The 23,634-nt window shown below is 52.8% G+C and overlaps 8 protein-coding genes across 9 annotated transcripts; 6 read left to right on the top strand and 2 right to left on the bottom strand.

Annotated features, from left to right (window-relative positions):
* Window positions 1–357: 357 nt before the first annotated feature.
* CAOG_08810 (hypothetical protein) lies at window positions 358–2,444 on the top strand. Its single transcript, XM_011272148.1, has 2 exons — window positions 358–722; window positions 1,159–2,444. The coding sequence occupies exons 1-2, from the start codon at window positions 383–385 to the stop codon at window positions 2,190–2,192; spliced, it is 1,374 nt and encodes a 457-aa protein (XP_011270450.1). The 5' UTR covers window positions 358–382; the 3' UTR covers window positions 2,193–2,444.
* Window positions 2,442–3,661, top strand: CAOG_08809 (hypothetical protein). The gene is made up of 3 exons (XM_011272147.1): window positions 2,442–2,932; window positions 3,181–3,282; window positions 3,371–3,661. The coding sequence occupies exons 1-3, from the start codon at window positions 2,504–2,506 to the stop codon at window positions 3,509–3,511; spliced, it is 672 nt and encodes a 223-aa protein (XP_011270449.1). The 5' UTR covers window positions 2,442–2,503; the 3' UTR covers window positions 3,512–3,661.
* On the bottom strand, window positions 3,573–8,822 carry CAOG_04712. Of its 2 annotated transcripts, none has more exons than XM_004347409.2 (8): window positions 8,796–8,822; window positions 7,978–8,094; window positions 7,804–7,887; window positions 7,621–7,704; window positions 7,434–7,517; window positions 7,247–7,338; window positions 6,839–7,130; window positions 3,573–6,703 (listed from the first exon to the last, which is right to left on the bottom strand). In XM_004347409.2, exons 2-8 carry the CDS (start codon window positions 8,046–8,048, stop codon window positions 3,703–3,705), a joined length of 3,708 nt encoding a protein of 1,235 aa, XP_004347459.1. In that variant the 5' UTR covers window positions 8,049–8,094; window positions 8,796–8,822; the 3' UTR covers window positions 3,573–3,702. The 2 variants fall into 2 exon arrangements, with proteins under 2 accessions (XP_004347459.1, XP_011270420.1); XM_011272118.1 differs by lacking the exon at window positions 8,796–8,822 and adding an exon at window positions 8,392–8,407.
* A 104-nt stretch (window positions 8,823–8,926) lies between these two features.
* On the top strand, window positions 8,927–12,262 carry CAOG_04711 (translation initiation factor 2 gamma subunit). Its single transcript, XM_004347408.2, has 7 exons — window positions 8,927–8,962; window positions 9,625–9,718; window positions 10,222–10,381; window positions 10,521–10,729; window positions 10,852–10,973; window positions 11,086–11,914; window positions 12,005–12,262. Exons 1-7 carry the CDS (start codon window positions 8,935–8,937, stop codon window positions 12,069–12,071), a joined length of 1,509 nt encoding a protein of 502 aa, XP_004347458.2. The 5' UTR covers window positions 8,927–8,934; the 3' UTR covers window positions 12,072–12,262.
* Window positions 12,263–12,342: 80 nt separating this feature from the next.
* CAOG_04710 (hypothetical protein) lies at window positions 12,343–15,616 on the top strand. The gene is made up of 7 exons (XM_004347407.2): window positions 12,343–13,083; window positions 13,265–14,213; window positions 14,361–14,586; window positions 14,679–14,782; window positions 14,881–14,941; window positions 15,064–15,162; window positions 15,255–15,616. Exons 1-7 carry the CDS (start codon window positions 12,461–12,463, stop codon window positions 15,464–15,466), a joined length of 2,274 nt encoding a protein of 757 aa, XP_004347457.1. The 5' UTR covers window positions 12,343–12,460; the 3' UTR covers window positions 15,467–15,616.
* A 361-nt stretch (window positions 15,617–15,977) lies between these two features.
* On the bottom strand, window positions 15,978–17,403 carry CAOG_04709 (hypothetical protein). Its single transcript, XM_004347406.2, has 4 exons — window positions 17,266–17,403; window positions 17,022–17,111; window positions 16,710–16,943; window positions 15,978–16,589 (listed from the first exon to the last, which is right to left on the bottom strand). The coding sequence occupies exons 1-4, from the start codon at window positions 17,342–17,344 to the stop codon at window positions 16,060–16,062; spliced, it is 933 nt and encodes a 310-aa protein (XP_004347456.2). The 5' UTR covers window positions 17,345–17,403; the 3' UTR covers window positions 15,978–16,059.
* Window positions 17,404–18,281: 878 nt separating this feature from the next.
* CAOG_04708 (hypothetical protein) lies at window positions 18,282–20,202 on the top strand. The gene is made up of 5 exons (XM_004347405.2): window positions 18,282–18,956; window positions 19,075–19,090; window positions 19,162–19,238; window positions 19,306–19,363; window positions 19,438–20,202. Exons 1-5 carry the CDS (start codon window positions 18,397–18,399, stop codon window positions 20,131–20,133), a joined length of 1,407 nt encoding a protein of 468 aa, XP_004347455.1. The 5' UTR covers window positions 18,282–18,396; the 3' UTR covers window positions 20,134–20,202.
* Window positions 20,203–20,431: 229 nt separating this feature from the next.
* Window positions 20,432–22,743, top strand: CAOG_04707 (cell differentiation protein Rcd1). The gene is made up of 5 exons (XM_004347404.2): window positions 20,432–20,469; window positions 20,836–21,055; window positions 21,264–21,361; window positions 21,472–21,550; window positions 21,689–22,743. The coding sequence occupies exons 1-5, from the start codon at window positions 20,464–20,466 to the stop codon at window positions 22,378–22,380; spliced, it is 1,095 nt and encodes a 364-aa protein (XP_004347454.2). The 5' UTR covers window positions 20,432–20,463; the 3' UTR covers window positions 22,381–22,743.
* Window positions 22,744–23,634: the final 891 nt, after the last annotated feature.

Genomic DNA, 23,634 nt, shown 5'->3' with positions numbered 1-23,634 from the left:
TATGAATATGTATGAAATTCAATAAAAGAGTCAAAGAGCTGTCTCGCACTTTTGATAGTGAATATGGGGTTTGCACATTGATTCATTTGGAACGAGGGAGGAAGAGGGAGATCTCGGATCACGGCAGTCCAATAAATGCACAAGCGTGTGTGTGGTACTGTACATGCACTAGTGTGCTATTAGTATCAGTGTACCCAGCGCTATTCTGGCATTTGGTGAGATTCAAGCTCAATGCTGTTTCAGATTGTGAGCGCTCACCGTTGTTTGCTGCATCAGTCTCATTGTAATCCTGTGTACTACTTGTGAAATTGTTGCTTAGTTATTATGGTTGCCTTTTTTTGCTCCACTCTTTGTTGTTGTTTGCTGTTGTTTCCTGTCAACAATGGAAGGAGCGACTGGAGCGAGGCGAAGAACCGCCGGCTCAAAGACGAGTACAATTCCGACCGCCATTGTTGCCACTCCTGCTACTCCTGCTACTGCTAATGCTACTGCTACTGATGCGAGCACTGCAGCCACTGCGGGCGCAACGGGACAGCAGCCCCGCGTGTACGACGCGCAGGTGGAAGCGGCGCTGATTGCTGCTCAGTTGCCGCTCGGCGCCACGCTGACGGTCGACCACGTCCCTGCGTACCTCAGCTTCAACAAGCACATCAAGGTCGGCTACAGGCGCCCCATGACGCGCTGGGAGTGCATCAAGTCGCTCTTCTCGTGGCACAACGAATGTAAAACACAAAATGCTCTGGTTTTTGTGTTGTTTGTGATCTAACCTCCCTCACACGAACCTCCCTCACAAACCGACCACGAACACTGCGAGTACTACCACGCAAGATACTGCGCTGAGGAGGTTGCTGCTGTTTGGCAATCGCAACAAACGGGAGGGGAGCCTCTTTGTCGGTTTGTACGGTAGATGTGGGTGCGTGGGTGGGAGGTACCTTCTCAAAGGTGGCCAGGGGGGGGTAGTTGGTGAATGCGGAGGTGCTTTACTCGATGGTCCCCAGAGATGTAGCGTAACGACGAGGGGACGGAAAGTGCGACGATTTGCCTTTTTGTGTTGTTTCGGTCTCAAACAAAAACACCATTCTGAGATTGAAGTGTCAGTACAATGCTGTGTGTGTTTTACACTGACTTGATATGCTCAATCTGGGCTTGCCAACGCAGCAATCAACATTTGGGTGCACATCTTCATCTTTGCGCTCTACTTCCGACTGCTGCTGAACGAGGTGATTGCTGGACCCATCATGCCCGACGCAGAACACGCCGCTCGACTCGCGGCTGCAGAGATTGCGCATCCGCATCACGTCCATCGGGACGGGGATTCGTGGGCAACCGACTATCTCTACGCCCTGTGGGACGCGACCTACTTTGACCGTTTGATGGCGTTGGACACGCTCGACTGGAACCGCCTCGTCTCGCTGTTCGCTCTCAGCTTCATCTTTGGAGGCTCCATCATCTACCACACGTTCATGCCGTCGTGTCGCTCGGAGGTCTCGTACCAGCGCCTGCTCAACTTTGACGTCTTTGGCTGCGTGATTGGCACGGGCGGCACGGGACTGGCCTTCTTGCTCTACGGCTTCAAGTGCCAACACCCGTTTTTTGCGAACGGCGTGGCTGGCACCTTCATTGTCTACTCCATCTACACCATTTACAAGGCACTCATCTCCACGTCCGCCAAGGAGCGTTTTGGCGCGATCGGCACGTTCTGTGCAGTGCGATTCGTCCTTGGTGTTTTGCAGTACCTGCCAAAGATTGGCTACCATGCGCGGCCCGGTGCCCTCGTGTTCCATGTCTTGGGTCAAGCACTGCTGCTGCTCGGCGGAGGAATCAATGCCCTGCGCTGGCCCGAAAAGCACTCGTGGGTCCGATTCGGCCGTGATCCAGTGACCGGCGACAGACTCGGCGCTGAGAAGGCGCCAGCAACCGCGCGGAACACTGCTTCGGCTGCATCCGCGACTGTGGCTAACGGCGAGGAGGAGGAAGAGGAGGAGAAAGTCGCATCGCCTCGCGGCTTTGCTTGCGTTCATGGCGTCGGCGTAGTCGGCCACAACCAACAACTCAATCTTGGCAACGCCATCGACTATGCCCTCAATAGCCACCAACTCTGGCACCTTCTGTCGATGGTTGCCAGCACGTGCGCATACTTTGGCGCCCTGCACGACAGCCTCGACTGGCGAGAAGTTGTGTGTGACGCCTAGAAGCTTTTATGCTTTTTGGTGTTTGCAAACGTCACCTTTCGCATGATGATGTCGTACCGTAAAACGATCTTCCCCCCCCCCTTTTTTTCCCATGTGTGAGCTCGGATTGTCCTTTACAAATCAGAGTTCCGTTGTTAGCGCGACCAGAATGAACAGTTGTTTTTTCGTTTCTCGTCTTCTTACTTTGGTGCTCGAACAGACTGTTTTTGATTTTTTTTTTTTGTTTTTGCTTATCAATACATGTAACATCTCTTATTGAATGCACCTTTGACTCAATCCTCTTTAATTCTCAGAAGTTTGTCAACACAAACATGTCAATTCCACTAAGACCGGTGGACGGCACCCGGCTGTCCACGTCGCTGTCTGGCAACGTCGTCCAGCGATCGCGTTCAAGCAACAAGTCATCTCCGCTGTCACAGAGCCAAGGGACGGGGTTGGGTGCGGACTTGCACGGCGCTCGCGCCTATAACGATGACGGCGGCGACAACAACGACCTGGACGACGACGACGACGACGACGACCTGGGCTACGACGACAGCGCGTCGCTCAATCCAAGTGGCAGTGGTGCAGCAGGACGGAGCAACAAGGCCAAGCAGCAGCTGTACGACGGCGCCAAGTCGCGGACGGGCAAGGCCAAGCTCGCCATCAAGCGAACGGGCGCATCGCTCCAACGCATGCTCACCAGCAGGAAGCAGCAAGAGGACTTTGTCGATGCCCAGTTCATCAAGCCGCCCGTCAAGGTTGAGCCATCTGGTTGATGTTTTGTGTTTGTTGTCCGGGAGCGTTGTGTTGTTGTTGCAGAGCTTTGCTTTCAACGCAACCGCTCAGCCGCGTCGGAGCCGACCAAAATTGGCAATGCGCCGAGGCAGCGCTTTTTCATCCATCTCGCTTTCGACACAATTGTCTTGCATGGTTTGGTGTTGTGGCTTATGAGCTCACTGTCGCTTGGGTTTTTGCGTCGGTTTTTCTGTGGCTTTGTCGGGGGCAGGTTCCGTGGCGAGCAATCGGACTGGCGTTGCTCTTGTTCCTCATTGGGTCGATTCTGTTGACGTTTGGATCCCTCATTCTGACGGGCAAGATCAAGGTGGATGTAAGTTTTATTTGTTTGGTTGGGGGTCCATCGTCTCATCGTCCACTGACCAATCTGTCTCATGCGTGTTTGACCACACCAAAATCAGCCAAAAGAAGACACGTCCATCCCATTGATTGTCATTGGATCGCTCGTGTTTCTGCCAGGCTTTTACCATTTGCGCTTGGCGTACTATGCATACCGCGGTTACAAGGGCTATTCATTTGACGACATCCCTGACTTTGATTGATCAAGCGTGATAACAAGTGTGCGGACGTGCGCGAGGATGGAAGTTGGAGCAGAGTTGTTTTGGAGAATAGTTGTATTGAAATCATTTCGCCAAAAATGACAAAACTTGTACGATACAGGTCAGATGCCCAAATCAAAAAAAAAAAATCCCAATACGTAGCGACAGTGGAACGCAAGTCCTCGGCCTCTGGCTCAGTTGCCGGTTGGTCCATTCGGGAACCAGCCCATTTGTGCGAAAGGATGTTGCTGTTGCTGGGAAGGTTGCTGGACGTAAGGCATCGAAGGGGGTCGGACGCCCATCGCCTGAGGGTAGCCGCTCAGAGGGTGCTGGTGCAGTTGCTGCGGAGGCATTCCCCCAGAAGGGTTGTTGGGGCCATAGTATTGTGCCTGTTGATTATATGGGAATGGAGGTCTGCCAGCTTGCTGGGGCATGGCCATGTCTCGGCGCTGCTGCTGCTGCTGCTGCTGTTGAAGCTGCTGCATGTGTTGCATCTGCTGTTGATACTGCTGATGTTGCATTTGTTGATGTTGCATCTGCTGTTGCTGCAGCTGCTGTTGTTGCAGTTGCTGTTGCTGCTGTAGCTGTTGCTGCATTTGCTGCTGCTGCATTTGCTGTTGTTGCAGTTGTTGGTCTCGCATTTGCTGCTGCTGTTGCTGCTGTAGCTGCTGTTGCATCATTTGCTGCTGATGTTGGTGCATTTGTTGTTGTTGATGCTGCTGCTGCTGCTGTTGCTGCTGCAGCACTTGCATCTGTTGCAAAAGCAGCTGCTCTCGCTGCAATTGCTGCGCTTGCAGTTGTTGTTGCTGCTGTTGCGCGTGAGGATCAGGATGATACAACGAGGTGGGAGCTCGACCATTGATGAGCAGCGGGTGCTGCGACTCGAGAGACCGTTGCAGTTGCTGTTGCGCCTGATACTGTTGCTGCTGCTGCTGCTGCTGCTGCTGCTGTTGTTGTTGTTGTTGCTGCTGCTGTGCCTGTTGCAGCTGCTGCAGTTGGTGTTGATGCTGCATCTCAGCGTGCTGTCCGGCCGAAAACTGAGACTGGGCTTGCTCGTGCGGCGGCTGCGTAAGGTGAGAATGTGATCGCGGAGGCGACTGGCTGACTTCAGCATCTGGCGTCACGCGGCGAGGCACGCCGCTGCCTGTCGGGCTGCTGCTGCTCGGCTTCTTGGACATTTGCTTGATCACCGATGTGGGCACACTGGCAAACGCTGGCTTGATGACGGCCTTGGCCGCGGACGGCGGAGTCTCGGGAACGGTGGGCATCCCGCCGGAATATTGTTGGGACGGAGAGCCAAAAGGCTGCGGAACTCGAGCAACGGCTGGAGCGTGCCCAAGAACACCTGGTTGAGCGTTGTTTGGCTGCTGGGGCCCAGCTGCTGCATTCGAAGTCACCATGTTCAGCAGGAACCGATCCAACACGTTCGGAGCCGCCTTGTTCTTCAGGGCTTCCGCGTCGATCTTGACAACTGGATCGGGCACTGTCGACGGAACACCGTGAGGATTGATGGAGGACGCGGACGACACCGAGCTCAAGGACACCGAGGAGGTGGAAGAACCACGCCCACGCAGCATGTTGGAGCTCAGAGAATGGCCAACGTCATCGTCGTCGCGCTCCAAGAAGCTCATGTCGATGCCTGCCACAGAGAAGGATGCCTCGTCGTCGCCTTGCTTGCGAGGGCTCGGTTGCGGCACGGCGTCGAGCGTACCGAACAAGGTGCTCTGCGCAGCAGCGGGAGCCGCAGTGTGGTTGACTGCTGGCTGCTCGGAGCCGGCTGAAGGAGCAGCAGCGACATGAGCAGTAGCGGCGGCGGCGCCGGCGGCCGTGCTCGTGCTTGTGCTCGTGCTCGTGCTCGTGCTCTTGCCCTGGTGAACACGCACATTCGGCTCAAACTCGACAGTAAAGACTGCCTCGGCCGCAGTGCTTTTGCGCGGGGGCGAATGGGGATCGAGAATGGCCTCCAGCGCGCCTTCCCCAGAATAACGCGAGAGCAGCTCGCTGTCAGCGGGAGCATCGTCCTCGGCGTCAAACCGGCCCGTTGCGTTGGGATCAAAGTCATCGTGGGCCACGGATCGGCTCGTGGTGCGAGTGCGCGCAGAGCGCGGCTCGCGGTACCTTGGCGCACGATCCACCTCTTCCAACGAGCGGAATTCGAAATCGGTCGCAGATTTGACATCCATATCGTCCATCCACTCTGGGACGAAATCTTCGCCAGAGCCAGCGGTGCCGGGATTGCTTCGGAACGCAGACTGGTCGAAATACTCGCCCTTCCTGTGGTAACCGTCACCAGACGGAGGTGCGTTGCCACGCAAGCCGCGCGACGCTGGGGCAGAGTTGTGGTCGGCAGAGGTTCTTCGCGCAGACACATCGCGACGAGATGGGACCGTGTAGCCGGAATCCGCAATGCCGCGGCCGCCATTGGCTCGGTGATCACCACTTCCCGCCGTCGCGCCAAACAAGTCTCGTTGGACGGGTGGCCGGCCGGGTGTGCCGTCGGACATTTGTGATGACGGTGCGGACAGCGAATGCGACGCCGGTGACAAGATTGAGGTCGCATTGATCTCGGGTGTCGGCCCACTGGAATCTGTCTTCCAGCGCGGAGCAAACTTTTCCGAGCCGCGACCAGTCCGCCGCAGAGCGTTCGGTGAAAGCGTGCTTTTCGCCGCTGCAATCGACGCGGTAGACTGTGAGTTGTTCTGAAGACCAAGCAAGGGCGCGGGTCGAGGACGTTGATGACTAGCACCAGCGGAGGCATCAGCGTCATCCTGCTCGCCTTCTGGCGCAGAGCTGGTCGTCAAGCCTTGCTCAATTTCTGCCAGAGTCAACGTGCGAAGCGGCTTCGTTAAAGCATCGTCGGTCGTTGCTGTTGTTGGTTTGCTCGCGCCTGCTCGTTGTGCGGGCTCGGAGTGCGGTTGTTTGGAAAGAGACTTGAGAATCAGCTGCTCAAACGCCGAGCCTCCTTCTTCACCGCTAGTCTCAGCAACATGAGTGGCTTTGGTAGCGGACGAAGCGCTGCCCTTGCGCCCTCGTGCCTGTTTGGCCGTCCCTGCATCCGACGATTCGTCGCTCGCGCTGGCTGGATGGTGAGCCGAGATTGGTGCGGCTTTCGAAGCGTCCAACAGGCCGCCTAAAGGCGCGTCGCTGTGGGTTGGGCTGCCTGACGAGCTGATTTTGCGCACTCGGGTCAACGATCTGTAGACAATGGCCAAAAAAAATTGTCAATGCGTGCAAGCTGGGAAGGGAAAGGAGATAGCGTGCACTCCCCCCCCCGCAAAGCACAAATCCGAAAAACGATCCGACAAAAAAAAAACAGACGGTATTACTCACTTGTCATTCTTGCGCGCATTTTGCTGCGCATGCTGTGCTTGAGCCGGTTGGTGCGGCTGTTGTGAGTGGTGAAAGCTTGGCTGGAGCTGCGGCGGGCGAGATAATGCCGAGATGTCGCAATAAAACTTCATGTTAAGCTGAGGAGGCGGCGTGGGCTGGTTTACAGGATGAGACGAGTCCTGGCGTTGTCCCTGCGCGGAGCGGTTTACTGGCACTGATGCATAAACGCCTCCGAAATGTTCGCCAATAGCCAGCAACTCTGCGGCCGAATAGCGGATAAATCCGGGAGATGCTACGAACGACATCAACATTGAAAAAGGAACGACAACACCAGAGGTGAGTGGGCAAGGTGGGGGGAAGGGTTTCTCCAACACGACACACCATGCTCGCTCGCAAGACAAAACTCACCCGCTCGAGTGGCAGAAGAGACGGTGCACGTTGAGCTGGCAATCCCGTCGATGGCTTCTTGACCAGCTTGGCCGATCGGATTTCCGTCCAAACTGTGCAAAAAACAATCAAAAAATAAAAAGAATGAATGATGTGAGCAATATGAAGTAGTTGAAATCAGAATCGAGGGAAAAGCTGGCAATCTCACTTGAGGCTGGTCAAAGTAGTGTTTGTCCGCAACAGCTCAACAAAGGCACGAGTGCCGTCCTCGCGAATCTGATTCTCACTCAAACTATCAAAGTTTCCGCCCAAGATGAAGCAAGACACACTTAGTGCTAGTGACACAAGGAAACAACAACCGAAAAAAAGACTCCAGCATTGGCAGCAGGCGTTACCTGAGAACGGAAAGCGTTGTGTTGGGTACGAGCGCGTTGGCGATCGCGCGAGCGCCAGTATCGGAAATGGCATTTCTCTCCAAGCTGAAGAAGGAGGAGATTGATGAATCAAATGTTAGAACGTTGTACTGGAAAGCAATCGCAGAGCACAAACGAAACAGCAATGCGCGCGCGCGTGCTTACAAGAGCGCGGTCAGAGTGGTGTTTGTTTGAAGCGCGGCAGCAATCTGCTGTGCCGCTGCATCATCAATCTGACAGTCATTGAGCCTGTAGATACACGTCCGCATGACATGACGGTGGGTGAGACTGCCAAAACAAAAAAAGAAGGAAGTGCACACAACAGAATCATAACGTTACGCGAGGTCTCCACTGGCGGCCTGAACCCTTGTCGACCAGGACCGCTGGTCGGCGGTGGCAGAGGCGTCCATCGTGGTGAATCTTGGACCGAGCTACTACTTGCGCGAAAGCTTGATCCTGTAGCAGCACATCCAGCCAAACAAAGGTGAGCGCGCGCCGCAAGAGAATCACAAAAAAAAAAAAAAAAAAAAGGCCAAAACGCAATGGAAAGTGGAAGGTGGTGGGTGGGGCGCGTTCTCCCGATGCGTGGATGCAGCAATGTGCCGAGTTGTACGTTGCATTTGAGTCTCGCTGTCTCTCGACTGCTGGACAGCACACCAGCCTTTACAACAACAACAACAACAAAAAAAAAAACAATCAAAAAAAAAAAAAAAAAGATCAAAAAAATGGGGAAAAAAAGAGGCTGAACGGTACAAGCGTCGGTGGACCCGAGAGCGAAGACCAGCGACGATGGCGCCAAGGTCGATGGGCGTGAAATGACGTTCAATGCCGGACACGATCGACGACCGGACGCGGAGACGCCCAAGAAGAGGAGGAAAAGAACCTTTCGAAAAAAAAAAAAAAAAAAAAAAAAGGCGCCCTTTTTCGGGTACTGGCCAGGCCGAGCGACTGCAGCCATGGCATTGCAATGGGCAGATGGAAGCGGCGCCCTAGACACTCTGGTTCGGTGCTGGATGTCTCGCTCATGCTGATGAGGTCGCACACAAAGCCGACTCGGGAATCCAACAAGAAACAAGAAACAACGCGAACACACACAAAAAAAAAAAAAAAAAAAAAAAGTTCAATGGAAACTGCATTGTGCAATTCAACTTCCATACAGAATCAGAAAAAAGAAAAAAAAAAAAGTGGACTTTGCTCTTAGTTTAGAAGGAGAGTTTGGACAAAGTGCTTTCTCGGTATGAGTTCATCAAGCGCTCTCGAGCCATCACAGCTTTTTTTGTTTGTCATTGTGTGTTCATGTTGCGAAGCGCAGTCACAATAACCGGTAAAGAGCCGAACTTCATTTGTCGTTGAGCGTTGGATTGCGACATCGTTCGGCAGAACAAAGCAGCTCCATCCCTCCGTTTTCAAACCAAGTGTATTGGAGGCTTCGCTTGCATGTGTCGATGGTCACAACGGAGGAGGTGAGGGAAGGGGGCTTGCAGCGAGGTCTGCGTCGGGTCAAAGGGGAAGGTTTTCGGCCATGTGGCTGTATTGGAGCTCTGGCCGCTCCGTCACCGCGCCGCAAGTCAACCCCAACGTCACCAGCTAGCCAAGGAACCAGTCTTGCCGTTGGAGGAGCGTTGTTGGCTCGCTTCAGGCAGCCCGTCGCTGGCGAGCATTGATGGTTGTTGTTGTTGCTGCAAACCGGAAAAAAAAAAAAAAAAAAAAAAAAAAAAAAAAAAAAGTCGAGATCGCCTTCTTGCTTGCTTGGGACTCTGTCGCTTCCCCAGCCAGGCAGGTCGAAGTCGGTGGGAAACCCCTCAAAACCAACCCCAAACCAACGAGACGAGGAGATGAAGAGCGTGTGTGGCTCAGTCGGGATGGGTGCAGGGCGCAGGGAGGCGCAGCAGGAAGGCGCTCTCTTTTTGTTCATGTCATCGCGTGTCTCTTCAAGCTCTACCCCCACTCACTGCCGACCTGCCCCGTTCCGTTTGACTTGCACAGACCCCCTCCCATACAAAGCCAGATACATCGTCATGGCTGATCAAGCAAGCACATCGGCCGCATCGTCGTCCGCCGCACCAGCGCCCGCCAAAGGGTAAACACGCTCGCAATCCACGCGTTTTGTGATGCATCGCGCACCTCCTCCCACCTACAGCGAATCCCCGTGAAGCTGCGAATGGAATGGGGTCTTGGAAGATGGCTCCTCATCTGTTGCGATTCCCCGCACTGGCTGAGGAACGTCTGTCTGGAACGCGAACTTTTCGCACTTTCACCTCTGCGCCATCACCGGCGAACGCGCTTGCCCGCGGCTTCGTTCTATGGTGCTCTCGTGCAGAATTGCATTGAGAGTTTGGCGAGAATTAGGACGTGGGGCGAGCAGAGCAAAAGAGTTCTCGCTGATGCAATCACTCTGAAATCGACTTCCACCAACAACCAATCCCTGTCCTTCAGTCTTGTTTTTTTCCTCTCTCTCTTCAACCAACACTTCTTTCACGCTTACTTCATCATGTGGTGTCTGCTGAAACCTTCCAAACCCGCTCCAATTGCTGCTGCTGCCGACGATGTGGTTGACGATTTCGTGCTCCTTCATGGTCGCAGGTCACACCTCCGCACGCAGACCCTCGAGGGCCTCGACGTCGCCACACTGTCACCTCTTTCGCCCGACGTTCTGAGTCGACAGGCCACCGTCAACATTGGCACCATCGGCCATGTCGCGCACGGCAAGTCTACCGTTGTCAAGGCCATTTCTGGCGTTCAGGTGAGCATCCTCAACAGCACAAGCGTGTATTTGATCTCTCGGTGGGCAGTAGGAGGAGTGCTTTTCCTCTGTCTTTCCTTTCGAGAGTATTTTTTTTCTCATTTGCTTCCACTTCCACACTTTCTTCCATCCTTTTCAGACCGTCCGTTTCAAGAACGAACTCGAGCGCAACATTACCATCAAGCTCGGTTACGCTAACGCCAAAATTTACAAGTGCGACAACCCTGCGTGCCCTCGCCCTGGCAACTACCGATCGGCCTCTTCGAACAAGGAGGACGATCTGCCATGTGAGCGTCTTGGCTGCAGCGGCCGCTTCCGTATTTTGCGACATGTGTCGTTCGTTGATTGGTACGTCTCTTTTTGTTGAGCTGCTTTTGACCAAGGTTTTGCTGTCCGGTGTTTCTTGTTTCTTTTTTTTTTTCTGGGGCGCTCACTTTTTTTTTTTTTCCTTAACTTCCCTCTCCTTGCAGCCCCGGTCACGATATTCTCATGGCGACCATGCTTAACGGTGCTGCAGTCATGGACGCTGCTCTCTTGCTTATTGCCGGCAATGAAAGCTGCCCGCAGCCCCAGACCAGTGAGCATCTTGCTGGTACGTTTTCCGCGCATGTAGCGCAATGCCCGAAGTTTCAACCATTTTGTGTCATCTCTAACGTCATGCTTGTTTTCTTTTTTTTTTTTTTCCTCTCCTCCTCAACCTGCAGCCATCGAAATCATGAAGCTCAAGCACATCATTATCCTCCAAAACAAGATTGATCTCGTCCGAGAAGCTCAGGCCCTCGAACAACACCAAGAGATTCTCAAGTTTGTGGACGGCACTGTCGCTCAGGGCGCCCCCATCATTCCCATCTCAGCGCAGCTCAAATACAACATTGACTGCGTTTGCGAATACATTGCCAACAAAATCCCAATCCCCGTGCGCGACTTCACGGCTGCACCCCGTCTCATTGTCATCCGCTCCTTTGACGTCAACAAGCCCGGTGCCGAGGTCGACGACCTCAAGGGTGGCGTCGCTGGTGGCTCCATCCTCGTTGGTGTCCTCAAGGCTGGTCAGGAGATTGAGGTCCGCCCTGGTATCGTCGCCAAGAACGACGAGGGCCGGCTCAAGTGCACCCCCATCTTCTCGCGCGTCGTGTCACTCTTTGCCGAGCAAAACGAGCTCCAATACGCCGTCCCCGGTGGCCTCATTGGTGTCGGCACCAAGATTGATCCCACGCTCTGCCGTGCCGATCGTCTTGTCGGTCAGGTGCTCGGCAGCGTTGGCGCGCTTCCCGAAATCTACACTGAGCTCGAAATCAGCTACTTCCTGCTTCGCCGTCTCCTCGGTGTCCGAACGGAAGGCGACAAGAAGCAGGCCAAGGTCCAGAAGCTCACCAAGGGCGAGGTGTTGATGGTGAACATTGGCTCCCTGTCCACTGGTGGCCGCGTTGTCGCTGTTAAGGCCGATCTTGCCAAGATTGCCCTCACCCAGCCCGTGTGCACCGAGTCTGGCGAGAAGATTGCATTGTCACGTCGTGTCGAGAAGCATTGGCGGTGAGTTTGAGAGACAAGATGATTTTTGTGTTTGTTTAGAGGGTTTTTGCTTCAGCTACTGACTTTGATCTCTGATTGTCACGCCTGTAGACTCATTGGCTGGGGCTCCATCCGACGAGGAATCACCATCAATGCTGACGGCACCAGCTCGAATTAATTTGCACTCATGTATTTTGCGCTTTTGTCCCTTGTTAGGGTCTTTTTTTTTCCCATGCTCCTGTTAGCATGAGAACAGACCTCTATGTGTGCTTCTCTTCCACTCCACCCTTTTTTTTTCTTCCTCGCTGTATTTGCTTGTCCCCCGCTGTTTTGCAGTATTTGTTGAACAATGAAACACTCAAACAAAACAAAAAACCATCTTTGACAAGATAGACAAGAAAGTAAAATGGAAGCTTGCGCACTTGTTTACTTTCACTTTTTAACTTTCAATACAGTACCCACCCACCCACCGATCAAACCTGATCTCCAGTCTTTTGTCTCTTTGGTTTTCCTCCATTCCTCCTTATTTTTGTTGATTTACAAAACCCACCCACAACCGAGCCAACAATGCCGGCTGCGTTGTTTCCGAACGGCGGCGGGTCGCGTGCCGCTTCTGGTGAGTCCTCATCTGCTGCGTCCGCACAGCCGTCGTCGCAGCAGCAGCCCGCCGTGATTACGCGGGGCCTGGTGCGCAACTACTCCAGCTTCCGCTCGCAGTTGCCGGTGCTCAAGGGCTTTGACATGACGGCCGAGCGCGGGCAGATTTACGCGCTGCTTGGCCCGTCGGGGAGTGGCAAATCGACCCTCGTCAAGCTGCTCATGGGCCGCCTGTCCATCCACGGCGGGTCGTGCACCGTCCTCGGAGCCACGCCAGGGACACAGGGACACCCCGTGCCAGGCTCGGCCATCGGGTACATGCCGCAAGACCTCGCGCTGTACGGCGAGTTCACTACCATGGAGACGCTCCGTTACTTTGCCATGCTCAACGGCATGAACGACAAGCAGCTCAACGAGCGCGCCGACTTCCTCCTGCGATTCTTGGACATGGTGCATCTCAAGCACAGGCTCGTCAACGCCATGTCGGGCGGGCAGCAGCGACGCGTCTCGCTCGCCGCGGCGCTGCTCCACCAGCCCAAGCTGCTGCTCCTCGATGAACCGACAGTCGGAGTCTCGTCCGTGCTTCGCGCAAGGTAAACCAAGAAAGAGCATGCAAAAAAAGGCAATCCTGAACGCATTGTCCCCAAGTCTGTTGGTTTGGCTTTGCCTTGTTTTTGTCGGCTGCTTTTGTGTGAAAGACCCGCCTTTTGTCCCTTTTCCAAATTTGTGTGCGTGTCTGACTTCTTTGATTCATGGATTGCTTGTCTGAGACAGAATTTGGTCGCATCTGCTCGAGCTGGTCAAGACCACAGACACGACAGTGATCATTACGACGCACTACATTGACGAGGCTCGTCAGGCGGATCGCGTTGGCATGATGGGCGACGGCCGACTGCTCGTTGAAGACACGCCAGCCAACCTGCTGCGCCAGTACCAGCGCGACTCGCTCGAAGACGTCTTTCTGCGCGTGTGCCAGGAGGCAGAGTCGTCTGAGGAAATCGCCGACCATGTTGCCTCGCTGCATGAAGAGCAAGAAGAGAGCATCGCCCAGCACGGCGGCGATCCTGAACGTGCGCACCGCATCAACTCGAACGACGACGATGCCAAGACTCCGCTGCTCGGAGCTTCAGGTGCACGATCTGACTCGAAGAAGGTGCGTAGTCTTGTGCCCACGGAAGCACAGGCGCGCAAAGACGGTATCTGCTCGCGCATTGGCCAAGGCGTCAAAGAGTACTTTTATTCGTTCGTCCGAGACGCTCGCTGGGCCAAGCCACGCAACGTCAAGGCCATGCTCTGGAAGAACTTTACACGTCTCCGTCGAAACTACCTCCTCCTGTTGTTCCAATTCCTGCTGCCTGCCGTGCAAATCATCCTGTTTTGCACGGCGATCGGACCGAATCCCGAGGGTTTGCACATGGCCATTGTCAACCACGATGCGCCAGGCGGCTTTGGCGACCTCTATCTTTCCTATCTCGATTCATCAACCATCACACAGGTGCCGGTGGCGTCACACGATCTGGGCGTGGCAGGCGTGCGGGCCGGCGACTACTGGGGCGTGATTGACATTGGGAGCAACTTTACAGACGACTTGATCTTGCGCTTTGTCAATCAAACGACCGTCACGCCTGACATTATCATTGGCTCGTCGATCAACGTGACCATGGACATGACCAACCAACAAGTGGCAATCATTCTTGAGCAGAAGATCACCGAGGCGTTCCAGGTTTGTTTTTAGCGAGACCTTGCTTGTGCAACCTGCTGCTGATGATGATGATGGTGGTTGTGAGAAAGAGTCAGAAAGAGTCAAGGCGAGTGCTCACTGGTTTTTTTGGTTTCTGGTATTGCGCGGTCGTCATTGTCGGGTTTGTAGACTCTTGTTCACACGCTCCTGACGCTGAGTGGCCTCGATCCCGAGCTGGGAGACTTGCCAGTCCGCATTATGCCACCCATCTACGGCGAGGTGAATCCGAGGTTTACCGACTTTATTCTCCCAGCCATGATTATCAACATTGCGTTTGCCATGTCAATCGGCCTGACGGCCATGTCGTTCGTGCTGGAGAAGAAAGAAGGCCTGTTGGATCGAACCTGGGCTGCTGGTGAGACGCCCAACGCAAACAAGCCATTGTAAAGTTGATGAGCTTTGTGGGTTTCTTTGGCTTACAAAAGTGATGCTTATTCGTGGATCTAGGCGTCTCTCCCGGAGAAGTTCTTATCGGACACACTCTCATTCAGTTCTGCGTCCTTGTTGTGCAACTCGGCCTGTTGCTGCTGTTCTCGCTGGTGGTGTTCAGTGTAAGGTCCTGGCTGCCTTATGTCTTGTGGGAACGAAGAGGGCTTTGTTGTACTCACCTGATATCTACTTTCCCCCCATCTGTTTGACATGCCTTCAGGCTCCAATGGAAGGATCGTTCATCCTTGTCCTGATTCTGTCCCTTTTGCTCGGGTTGGCAGGTACGTATCGGCTCTTCTACCCCCCCCCTCCTCCGTCTGCCTCTTGATTGACTTTCTTGTCTCTGGTGCAATCGTTGACCTTGGTTATTGCCATTGGGTTTGCAATCCTTCCATCCCTTTAGGTATGGCGTTTGGCCTGCTCATTTCGTCCGTCAGCAAAGACGAAGCCACTGCTGTGCAGTTGGCGTTGAGTTCGTTCTATCCCGTGCTGCTTCTTTCAGGTACGTCTTGATCCAATGCTCTTGAGAAACGAGCGCGCTATCGATGTGTCTGACTGACAACTTGCTTTGGCTCGTCGCTTTGGCAATCACAGGCGTACTCTGGCCAGTCGAGGCCATCCCAACAGGCTTGAACTACATTTCCTTCATTTTGCCGACGCGATGGGCGTCGGATGCCATGCGTTCGCTGATGAGCCGAGGTTGGTCATTGGATCATGTGGACGTCTGGGCGGGCTTTGTTGCAACGATCGTTTGTATTGTCGTCCTGATGATCCTCGCGCTCCGAGGAATCAGCAGTCGCGACTAAACCACGCTGCTTCTGTGTCGCTTTTTGACTGTGCTATTGTTGCGTTGTCTTTCATGTTGCTATTGAGGCGTCCCTAATTCCGAACACGATTTTTTGAGTTGGCCACCATTACGCCCCTGGGAGATGATCCGAACACACACCCGGCTGGACCCTCGAAGCAGCGTGTGTATGCAGTCTAACGTGGGGCTACAAATACGCTGTTTGACTAATCCTCAAGCCGACGAGGTTCTGTGCTCGGTGTTCCAGGCACTTGATTCTGTCTAAAACGCCAAAAAAAAAAAAAAAAAAAAAAAAAAAAAAAAAAAAAAAAAAAAAGAAGAAGAAGAAGAAGGGGGAGGTGGATTTGTTTGAAGCTTGTTTGACCAGTCAAACAGTGAAACAGTGCAAGTCGGCTAGAAGCGAACAGCAGGGAGGGGAGGGCCGGGCCTCGCTCATTGTCGCAACGTGGAATCATTTTGTGAACCGTTCCCGTTCCCGTTCCCTGGCCCTGACTTCCTCGAGCTAGTCCATCTATGCATCTACATACATGTATTTATCTCAGGAAAACTCCTCATGGAGCCCGAGTACACCGACAAAACTTCGCTAGCATGACCCTACAGCACAAACTCGCGCACACGCTTCACAATGTCGGTGATAGGGCTGTCGTCTTTCGTTTGACGATGCACCACGATGCCAGGATTCGGGCCGCCATACCGCCAAGTGAGAGAAGGCTCGAGAAGCACAACCACTTTGACTGGACTTCCAATGCGCATGACAAACTCCCCTTCCTCAACGTCGGAAATGAACATGTCATTCAGCACTTTCATGTGTTCGGGCGACGTGAACTCTGGATCCTTGTGAGTTGGCTTGTTTTTGAACAGGGCTTTGAGGAGCTGGAACGCCCAGTGCGCCACAACAACTGGTAAATCTGATAAGATCTCCTCGTAACGAGCACTGACAGCCCCTGGAATAGTGTAGCTGTCCGAATCTTGCTGCACGGACGAGTCGAACGCCACGTCTAGGCGTGCCACGTCGAGCTGCTCGTCAAGCACGGCTAGAGCCGTACGATGCTCAGAAATGAGCGGTAACTTGGCAGCGAGTGCATCATGCGCTAAAACGATCTTTTCGACGTCTTCTGCAGATTCTGAGTGAGTGAGTGAGTGAGCGAGTGAGTGAGTGAGCGAGTGAGTGAGCGAGTGAGTGAGTGAGTGGGTGATGAGTTGACGGCTTTCAGCAAAAGAAAGCCCATGACAGCATCACTTACTGTTTGACTTGGCCAACAACGCCGAAAGCGCTTCATAAAGGCTTGTGAACGAGTTCACAACGCCAAGGCTAGGCATGCTGTCCAAATTCGGAGCGAAATCACGGATCAGCAAATTGTGAACCGCCGCTTGCAAGAGCAGACGACGATGCTTGGTGAACGTCGTTTGGTTGCTGATTGGGGCTGCGAGCAATCGTTCGACTTGTTGGATCTGGCTCGCCTCTTCGGGTAATAACTCTGGAAAACAAAAATTGGCAGGGAGCACAGTGAATGGTGTTTTGAAGGCACAACATCTTCATTTCCTTCGGTAGTTACGGAAGCTGAGCTTTTGTTGCAGCATCGAAAGCAACTTCAACATTTGGTTGCGTTTGTGCTTGTTCACATAGCCGTATGACGTGGTGAGCTCTAATTTAAAAAATGTATATTGGAAGGTGAGTTTTTATGGTGGATGGATAAAAAAAAAAAGAGGGAGAGAAAGAGAGAGAAAGAGAGCAGAGAAACTCTCGCGAAACCCGACTTCCCGCGTCATGCTCAGCTTCGTTCAAGCCGCGCTCATTACCATTTGCAAGTTGCACCAACTGGCTTCTCTCCGTTTGAGGCACGTCCATGACTGCCTTGGCTTTGTCAGTGTTTGCCATCGAAGTCGAATGGGGTTTTTTATTTCAAAAAACCAACAAAAGCTGAGAAAAAAAAAAAAGACTGACGACAACCGTTTTCAGAATGGCGAAGACACAAAACCCACAAAGTGATAGTCGAAAGTTGAATCACAGTTCATCTCCGAAGTGTGTGCTGTTGCAACGATTCTGTTCTTTTTTTTTTTTCCCTTTAGATGTTTGTTCTCAGCTGTTGTTCTTTGTTGGCGTTGACAGACACGCCTCCCAAGCTGATCTTTCGCGCATCCAAGCGGGATCACAGAGTACTACTCCCCACTTTGACCAAGATGCAGAGCCAGTACGACGCCGGGCAACTTCCCGCGGTGTCCTCGATTGATGCCAATCAACCAAAATCCAGTCTTCGCACGAGCTGCGCTTCGAGACGCTGGTGTCCGCGACGTGTCTACTCTATGTCTGATCGACTTGACTCGACTTGCACAACATTGGTGGTGCGAACGCAGCCCAAGTGTCACTTTGCAGGCTCATTGCGATTTTCTTGTGAATCTTCCCGCCTTTTTCTCGAACCCGGTCGAAGCTTCCTTCGAGATCGCAAAAAACCGCGCTTTGGACGAGTATCGCGAGGGTGATGCTCTGACTTGGTTTTCATGAAAAACCAATCTGCTCAGCTTTGTTGGGCGTAATGCATGTCCAGCAGACGACCGGCGCCCTGCCGACCCGGCACATACGATCGACCCCTCTGACTCGCCATAGTATCACTAAACCATGTAGTATGTATTAGTATCGAAACAAGGGGCGGATGTCGAAGCGTCACCGAAATAGGTTTTGTTCGGAATTCGAAGCACCCTCCTTATTGTTGCCTTTGAAGTAAATCTGTCCGGTTGTTGAGGTTGATGTTTCCATTCTCGCGCCGTCTCCTCTGTGCAGTGCTTTCCACTGCCGCAATTTCACACTATCAGCATCACTCCACTCCTCTTCTGTTATTCGTACTTTTTGCTAACTATTCGTATCGACTGAGACCAGTTTCCACGAGGAACAAAAACACACCAAGCAGTCAACTTCCACCCACTCATCCCGCCATGGAAGCCATGGATGCATCACACCAGCCCAACACAACAACGACTGCTGTGTTTGCAGCACCGCTGCCTGTCCAGCAGCCGACGCCGCGACGAACTGGCCGCCCAACTACTGCGAGTACGTTGGCGGCGGCAGCGTCGTCCTCGGCCTCGGCTCCAGCCAGCCCTGCTTCCAGCGGCGCTCCAGCTGGCAATCTAGCTGGGATTGTCACGTCGCTTGTGACAGCTCCAAGGCCACCACGGGCAGTGCGCTCGCGTGTCGGCACCTCGTACGGCCACGCGCCAGCGATCCCGCCGCCCAATTGCACGTATGGCGCAACAACGGCCTCCGCCGGTGCTTCGACCTCAAGTAGCTCTATGCTCGGCGGTGTTCTTGGATCCGGCGCGATTGGCTCCACAAGCTCCGGAGGCGCTGGATCGAGCTCCAACCCGACTCCGCACATCTCAGTCCGGACGTTTCTCAATTCCTACAGTGCTCTGATTGGTGGTGCGGTGGAGTCAAGAGTTACGCTCAAGTCCCAGGTTTCAGCTGAGCGATTGGCCGAAATAGCCTCGGCTTGCAGGTTTGAGATTTTGTGTTGCGGATTGGATCGAGTGCTTTTGACGCTATTCTTTTCAGAGTTGACTCACCCGAAGTGTGTGTGCTGGTTTGTTTGTTTGCTTGTTGCTGGGTTGTGGTAGCATGAGCCTTCTTAAGGTATGTGGTGTGCAAATGGACGCGTCTTCTGTGCTCTGGGTTGCTCACCTTGCCGGTCACTTGTGCTCTAGAATCCCGAGTTGCCTGCAGTCCGAGACATGTTTGACGCGACCGAAATCCCAAGCGATATGCAGTGCACGACACTAAGGTGCGAAACCGCGTGCCTGACAGTCTGACAGTGCATGGATTGCTCATCTCTTGCCGTGATTCAACAGAGAGTCCCTAGCCGTGCCGCGACTTTCAAAAGAGAACAACTACTATATGCCTCCAAAGGTGAGTGGGGGGGGGGGAAAGTATACATTGGATAGCTCCCCGAAACTGACGCGTCGTGATTTTGCATGATGCAGCGCGAAGAGACAGATACACAACCAGAACTCATCACACGACCAGAAGCAGTCCTGTCCATTTCAATGTACCACGGAGGGCGGGCAGCTCGCATGTCGGAGTTTGTGGTGTTAGGCAGCCAGCGCCTAACCGCACTCAGAGACAAGCTGTATTGCCCTTCTGACGTTGTGGGCGGAGGCCAAACTCGACCTTCGTCGTACTTTTTCATCGAGGGGGTCTTTTTCAATGACATGCGGGATCCAGCCGCCGTTGATTATTCAAGATCGGTGCTGGACTGGATTAACGAACCGGGCAAGATGCGCGCGACACATACGGGACTAGGAAACTTTGCGGCCGCCTCAATGCACGATGTCCGATTTGAAGATTTGACCATCCGACTTGGCCAGCCCTACCTCTACTGCCACCAGGGAGACTGCGAGCACGTCATCACGGTGCGCGATATGCGCATCATCCATCTTCCCACAGACGGGTCTGACGCTCGGCTCTTTCCCAAGCAAACCTTCCAATCGCGCGTCAAAACGCGCAAGTGCCTGGTGTGCGACATTCTTCCCGCCAAACTCGCCACCTACAACGACCGGCTCGCCCTCGAGACGCCCTGTTACTTTTGCGACGTGTGCTACGACCTTCTCCACAAGGATGAGAGTGGTCGAGTTATGTACGAGCACACCGTGAGCGAGTATTTCCACGAGCTGGCGTGATGTGAGCCGGGTTTTTTTTGTGATTTGTTAGCAAAGTATTCTTATTGAGCATCCATTGCGGAATTTTTTGAGTCGATCTGGTTGTTGTTCGTCAATGAGCTGATCTGGCTGTTCCTTTTCAATGTCAATGCGACTAGCTCCCCCCCCCCTTCGACGAGTTGATCTGCCTGTTTTCTTTCTTCAATTATCAACGCATCGATTCAAGTGCATGTCCCCCGTTTCGTTGACACATTTTGATCTTTTTCCTTTTTCAACCAAAGCTCAGCCAAAATCCAAACTCAGTCTTTTTTTTTTTTCTGCTTTTCCTTCTCTCCGTTCTGTTCTCTCCCAATGTTTGTACGTTACGATCGTTCGTTTTTTTTTTCTTTTCTTTTCTTGCTGCGCTTCTGAATCCATTCCCATCAATATCCCGTCGTTCCTTCTTCTACTTTCCCCCCTCCTCTTTTGCTCTTGAACTGTAAACCCTTCTCTCAAAACTGTAAACCCTTTTTCTTTCTTTCAGGTTTCAAACTTTTCGCGCTTTTTTTTTTTTTTTTTTTTTTTTTTTTTTTTTTTTTTTTTTTTGCGATCTGTACTTTCTTTTGTTCCCTGTTTGTTCTCTTTTGCATTGGAAGCTCGCCTTTTCTTTCGACTCACTTTTCGGTCTCGTGTTCGTTTTCCTTGTTTCCTTTAACACCAACGGCTTTTCGTCTCGTCACACAGCATCTCCAAGGGCAAGGGCAGCAAGGAGGGCAGCAGCAGGGCGGGCAGCAAACCCAAGCTGCACAGTCAGGCGCCGGCGTCGTCGGCCCGATCGTCCCGCCCCAGCAGCAACAGGGGCAGCAGCAGCAGCAGCAGCAGGCTGGATCAGGCGCTGTCTCGGCTGCAGGTGCTGCTGCTGGCTCCAACGCAGTGGGCAATCCGCTGCTCATGGGCATGGCAGGTAAACGGGCTTTTTCTTGAGTATTGTCCTACTCTCCACTCTGCACCAGGCCTCCACACCCGAGTTGTGTGGGGGGGAGAGGATGTATCGACCTTGATGCAATGCACACTGGATGTGTGGCGCTGTTGAACATTTGGTCGAGAACAGCGGCTACACAACGCCACTTCAATGCTCAACAGCTCACTGACTCACTCTTTTGCGTGTCCAGGTCCCGCGTATGGTCTACCAACGACGGCTCCCGCTGGTGGCTTTGGCGAGAAGGATGCCATGAACATGCTCGTGCTCGAATTGATAAACCCAGACCAAGTGAGTGTGTTTTTTGGAGGTTGAAAGTTGTCCCAGTCTGCTAGCTTGCCTTCCCTCCCTCTCTCTCACTTGCCGTCCATCCTCTGTCACTGTGCATTGGTTGCGTCCAGCGTGAAAATGCGCTTTTGGAACTTAGCAAAAAACGTGAAATGTTCCCTGACCTGGCTCCTGTTTTGTGGCATTCGTTCGGTACGCACCAAATAATCATCCATGTTGGCATCCACCCACCTCATCCTTTCCGTGTGTGGTTTTTGCTCATCGTTCTTTTTCTTCCTCTTCTTCTTCTGCTTCTTCTTGATGCTTGCTGACGACACCAACAAAAACCAGGAACTATGGCAATCCTTATTCAAGAAATTGTGTCCGTCTACCCGCTGTTAATGCCCCCAGCTCTAACTGCGAGTACATCCAACCGAGTTTGCAACGCCCTTGCATTGCTGCAGTGCGTTGCGTCCCATGCCGAAACGCGCGCCCTGTTCTTGACGGCGCATATCCCATTTTTCCTCTATCCTTTTCTCAATACGGTGTCCAAGGGGCGAGCGTTTGATTATTTGCGCTTGACGTCGCTTGGCGTTATCGGTGCCTTGGTGAAAACGGACGACTCGGATGTGATTCAGTTCTTGCTCACGACCGAAATCATCCCGCTGTGCTTGCGAATTATGGAGCAAGGCACCGAATTGTCCAAGACAGTGGCCACCTTCATAGTACAGAAGATTCTCCTCGACGACATTGGGTTGCAGTACATCTGCCAGACGCCGGATCGATTCTTCCACGTTGCTACTATTCTTGGCAAGATGGTTCATGGGCTCGTTAAGGAACCGTCCGGTCGACTGATCAAGCACGTCGTCCGGTGCTATCTACGCCTCAGCGAGAATCCCCGAGCTCGCGAAGCCCTTCGGCAATGCCTACCAGAACCGCTGCGCGATAACACGTTTGCCAATGTTCTCAAGGCCGACCCCACAACCACTCGATGGTTGCATCAGCTAATCATGACTCTTGCTGATGGCATGCCCCAACAATAGTGCTGCTGTTCCTGGCTGCTGTGTTGGAGTCGAGATGTTTGTGTTGTTTCCGGTGGGTGTTTGGTTGCTGATGGGATTTTGTGTGGCGTGTCTGCTTCGGAGGATGGAGCCCCCTTTTTTGAACGGAAATGGCAGAGAACTGGTTTTCTCTGGTTTTGTTCTGGTTCAGCTCCTGCTTTCGATTGTGCGCACTGGACACACTGTTGCTCTGCTTTTTCGTCATCAACCATTGTTCCCTTGGATCCTTGTTTTTCTCGTTACGGCCTTCACTGTTAGACCTGGTGCATTTTTGACCCCGCACCCTTTTAAGCCCGACCAGTACCCTTTGTTATCCTAACTTCAAATACACTGCGATATCATTTTTTTAAAATTCTATTTTCTTTGATTCGTCATTGGAACACTGAAGACCAAGGGGAAAACGAATGTGAATGGAAACCAACTCATCGCCTGATTTGCCAGCCGCACTACGGAATGCATACTGCTTCGGAGCCCTTCCGTTGCTTCGTATCATGTCGTAAATATGTTTTGGTTCATGCCAACTTTGGGAGTGGGAGGATATGAGTGCGGTATTGGTGAGAATCGGTTGTCAAAAGTTGCATGGCAACAAAGGAGCTGCTACCCCTACCCAGGTCTTGTAAATCTTGAAACTGTTGTAATAGTGTGTGTCCTGTGCCATTGCGATTCTGTTTTTGTTGCGAGTTGTTGATGAAATTGGTTATTTCGCAAAAACGAACAAAAATCGCGGCAAATCGTAAAATTAAAATCCAGCAACTACAAAAACTGAAAACCCTCAGCTTCGACCGCATTACACAGTGGAAATTTGTTTCCGGATTTCGGACCAAAATTCGGTCAAAATTCGGAAAAACCGAATTTATCATGTCAGGACCCGAGTTTGCGTCCGTCCAGCCGGCGAGGTTAGCCGGTGGTAGTTAATGAGGATTTAGCATATTCTGGTGTATTTGGATGCTTTTGGATAGTTGTCATTGCGCATTTTGTATCAATCAATCGACGTTACCTGGCCAATAGCTCTAAGCCCCAACCCGTGGGAATCGGAGTCTCACATAAGTGTCAGGACCCGAGTTTGCGTCCGTCCAGCCGGCGAGGTTAGCCGGTGGTAGTTAATGAGGATTTAGCATATTCTGGTGTATTTGGATGCTTTTGGATAGTTGTCATTGCGCATTTTGTATCAATCAATCGACGTTACCTGGCCAATAGCTCTAAGCCCCAACCCGTGGGAATCGGAGTCTCACATAT

Source organism: Capsaspora owczarzaki, assembly GCF_000151315.2.
Source record: "Capsaspora owczarzaki ATCC 30864 unplaced genomic scaffold supercont2.7, whole genome shotgun sequence".
NCBI classification, from domain to species: domain Eukaryota; class Filasterea; order Ministeriida; family Capsasporidae; genus Capsaspora; species Capsaspora owczarzaki.
Note: the sequence above shows the minus strand (reverse complement) of the source record. Positions and strands in the feature narration are given on the sequence as shown.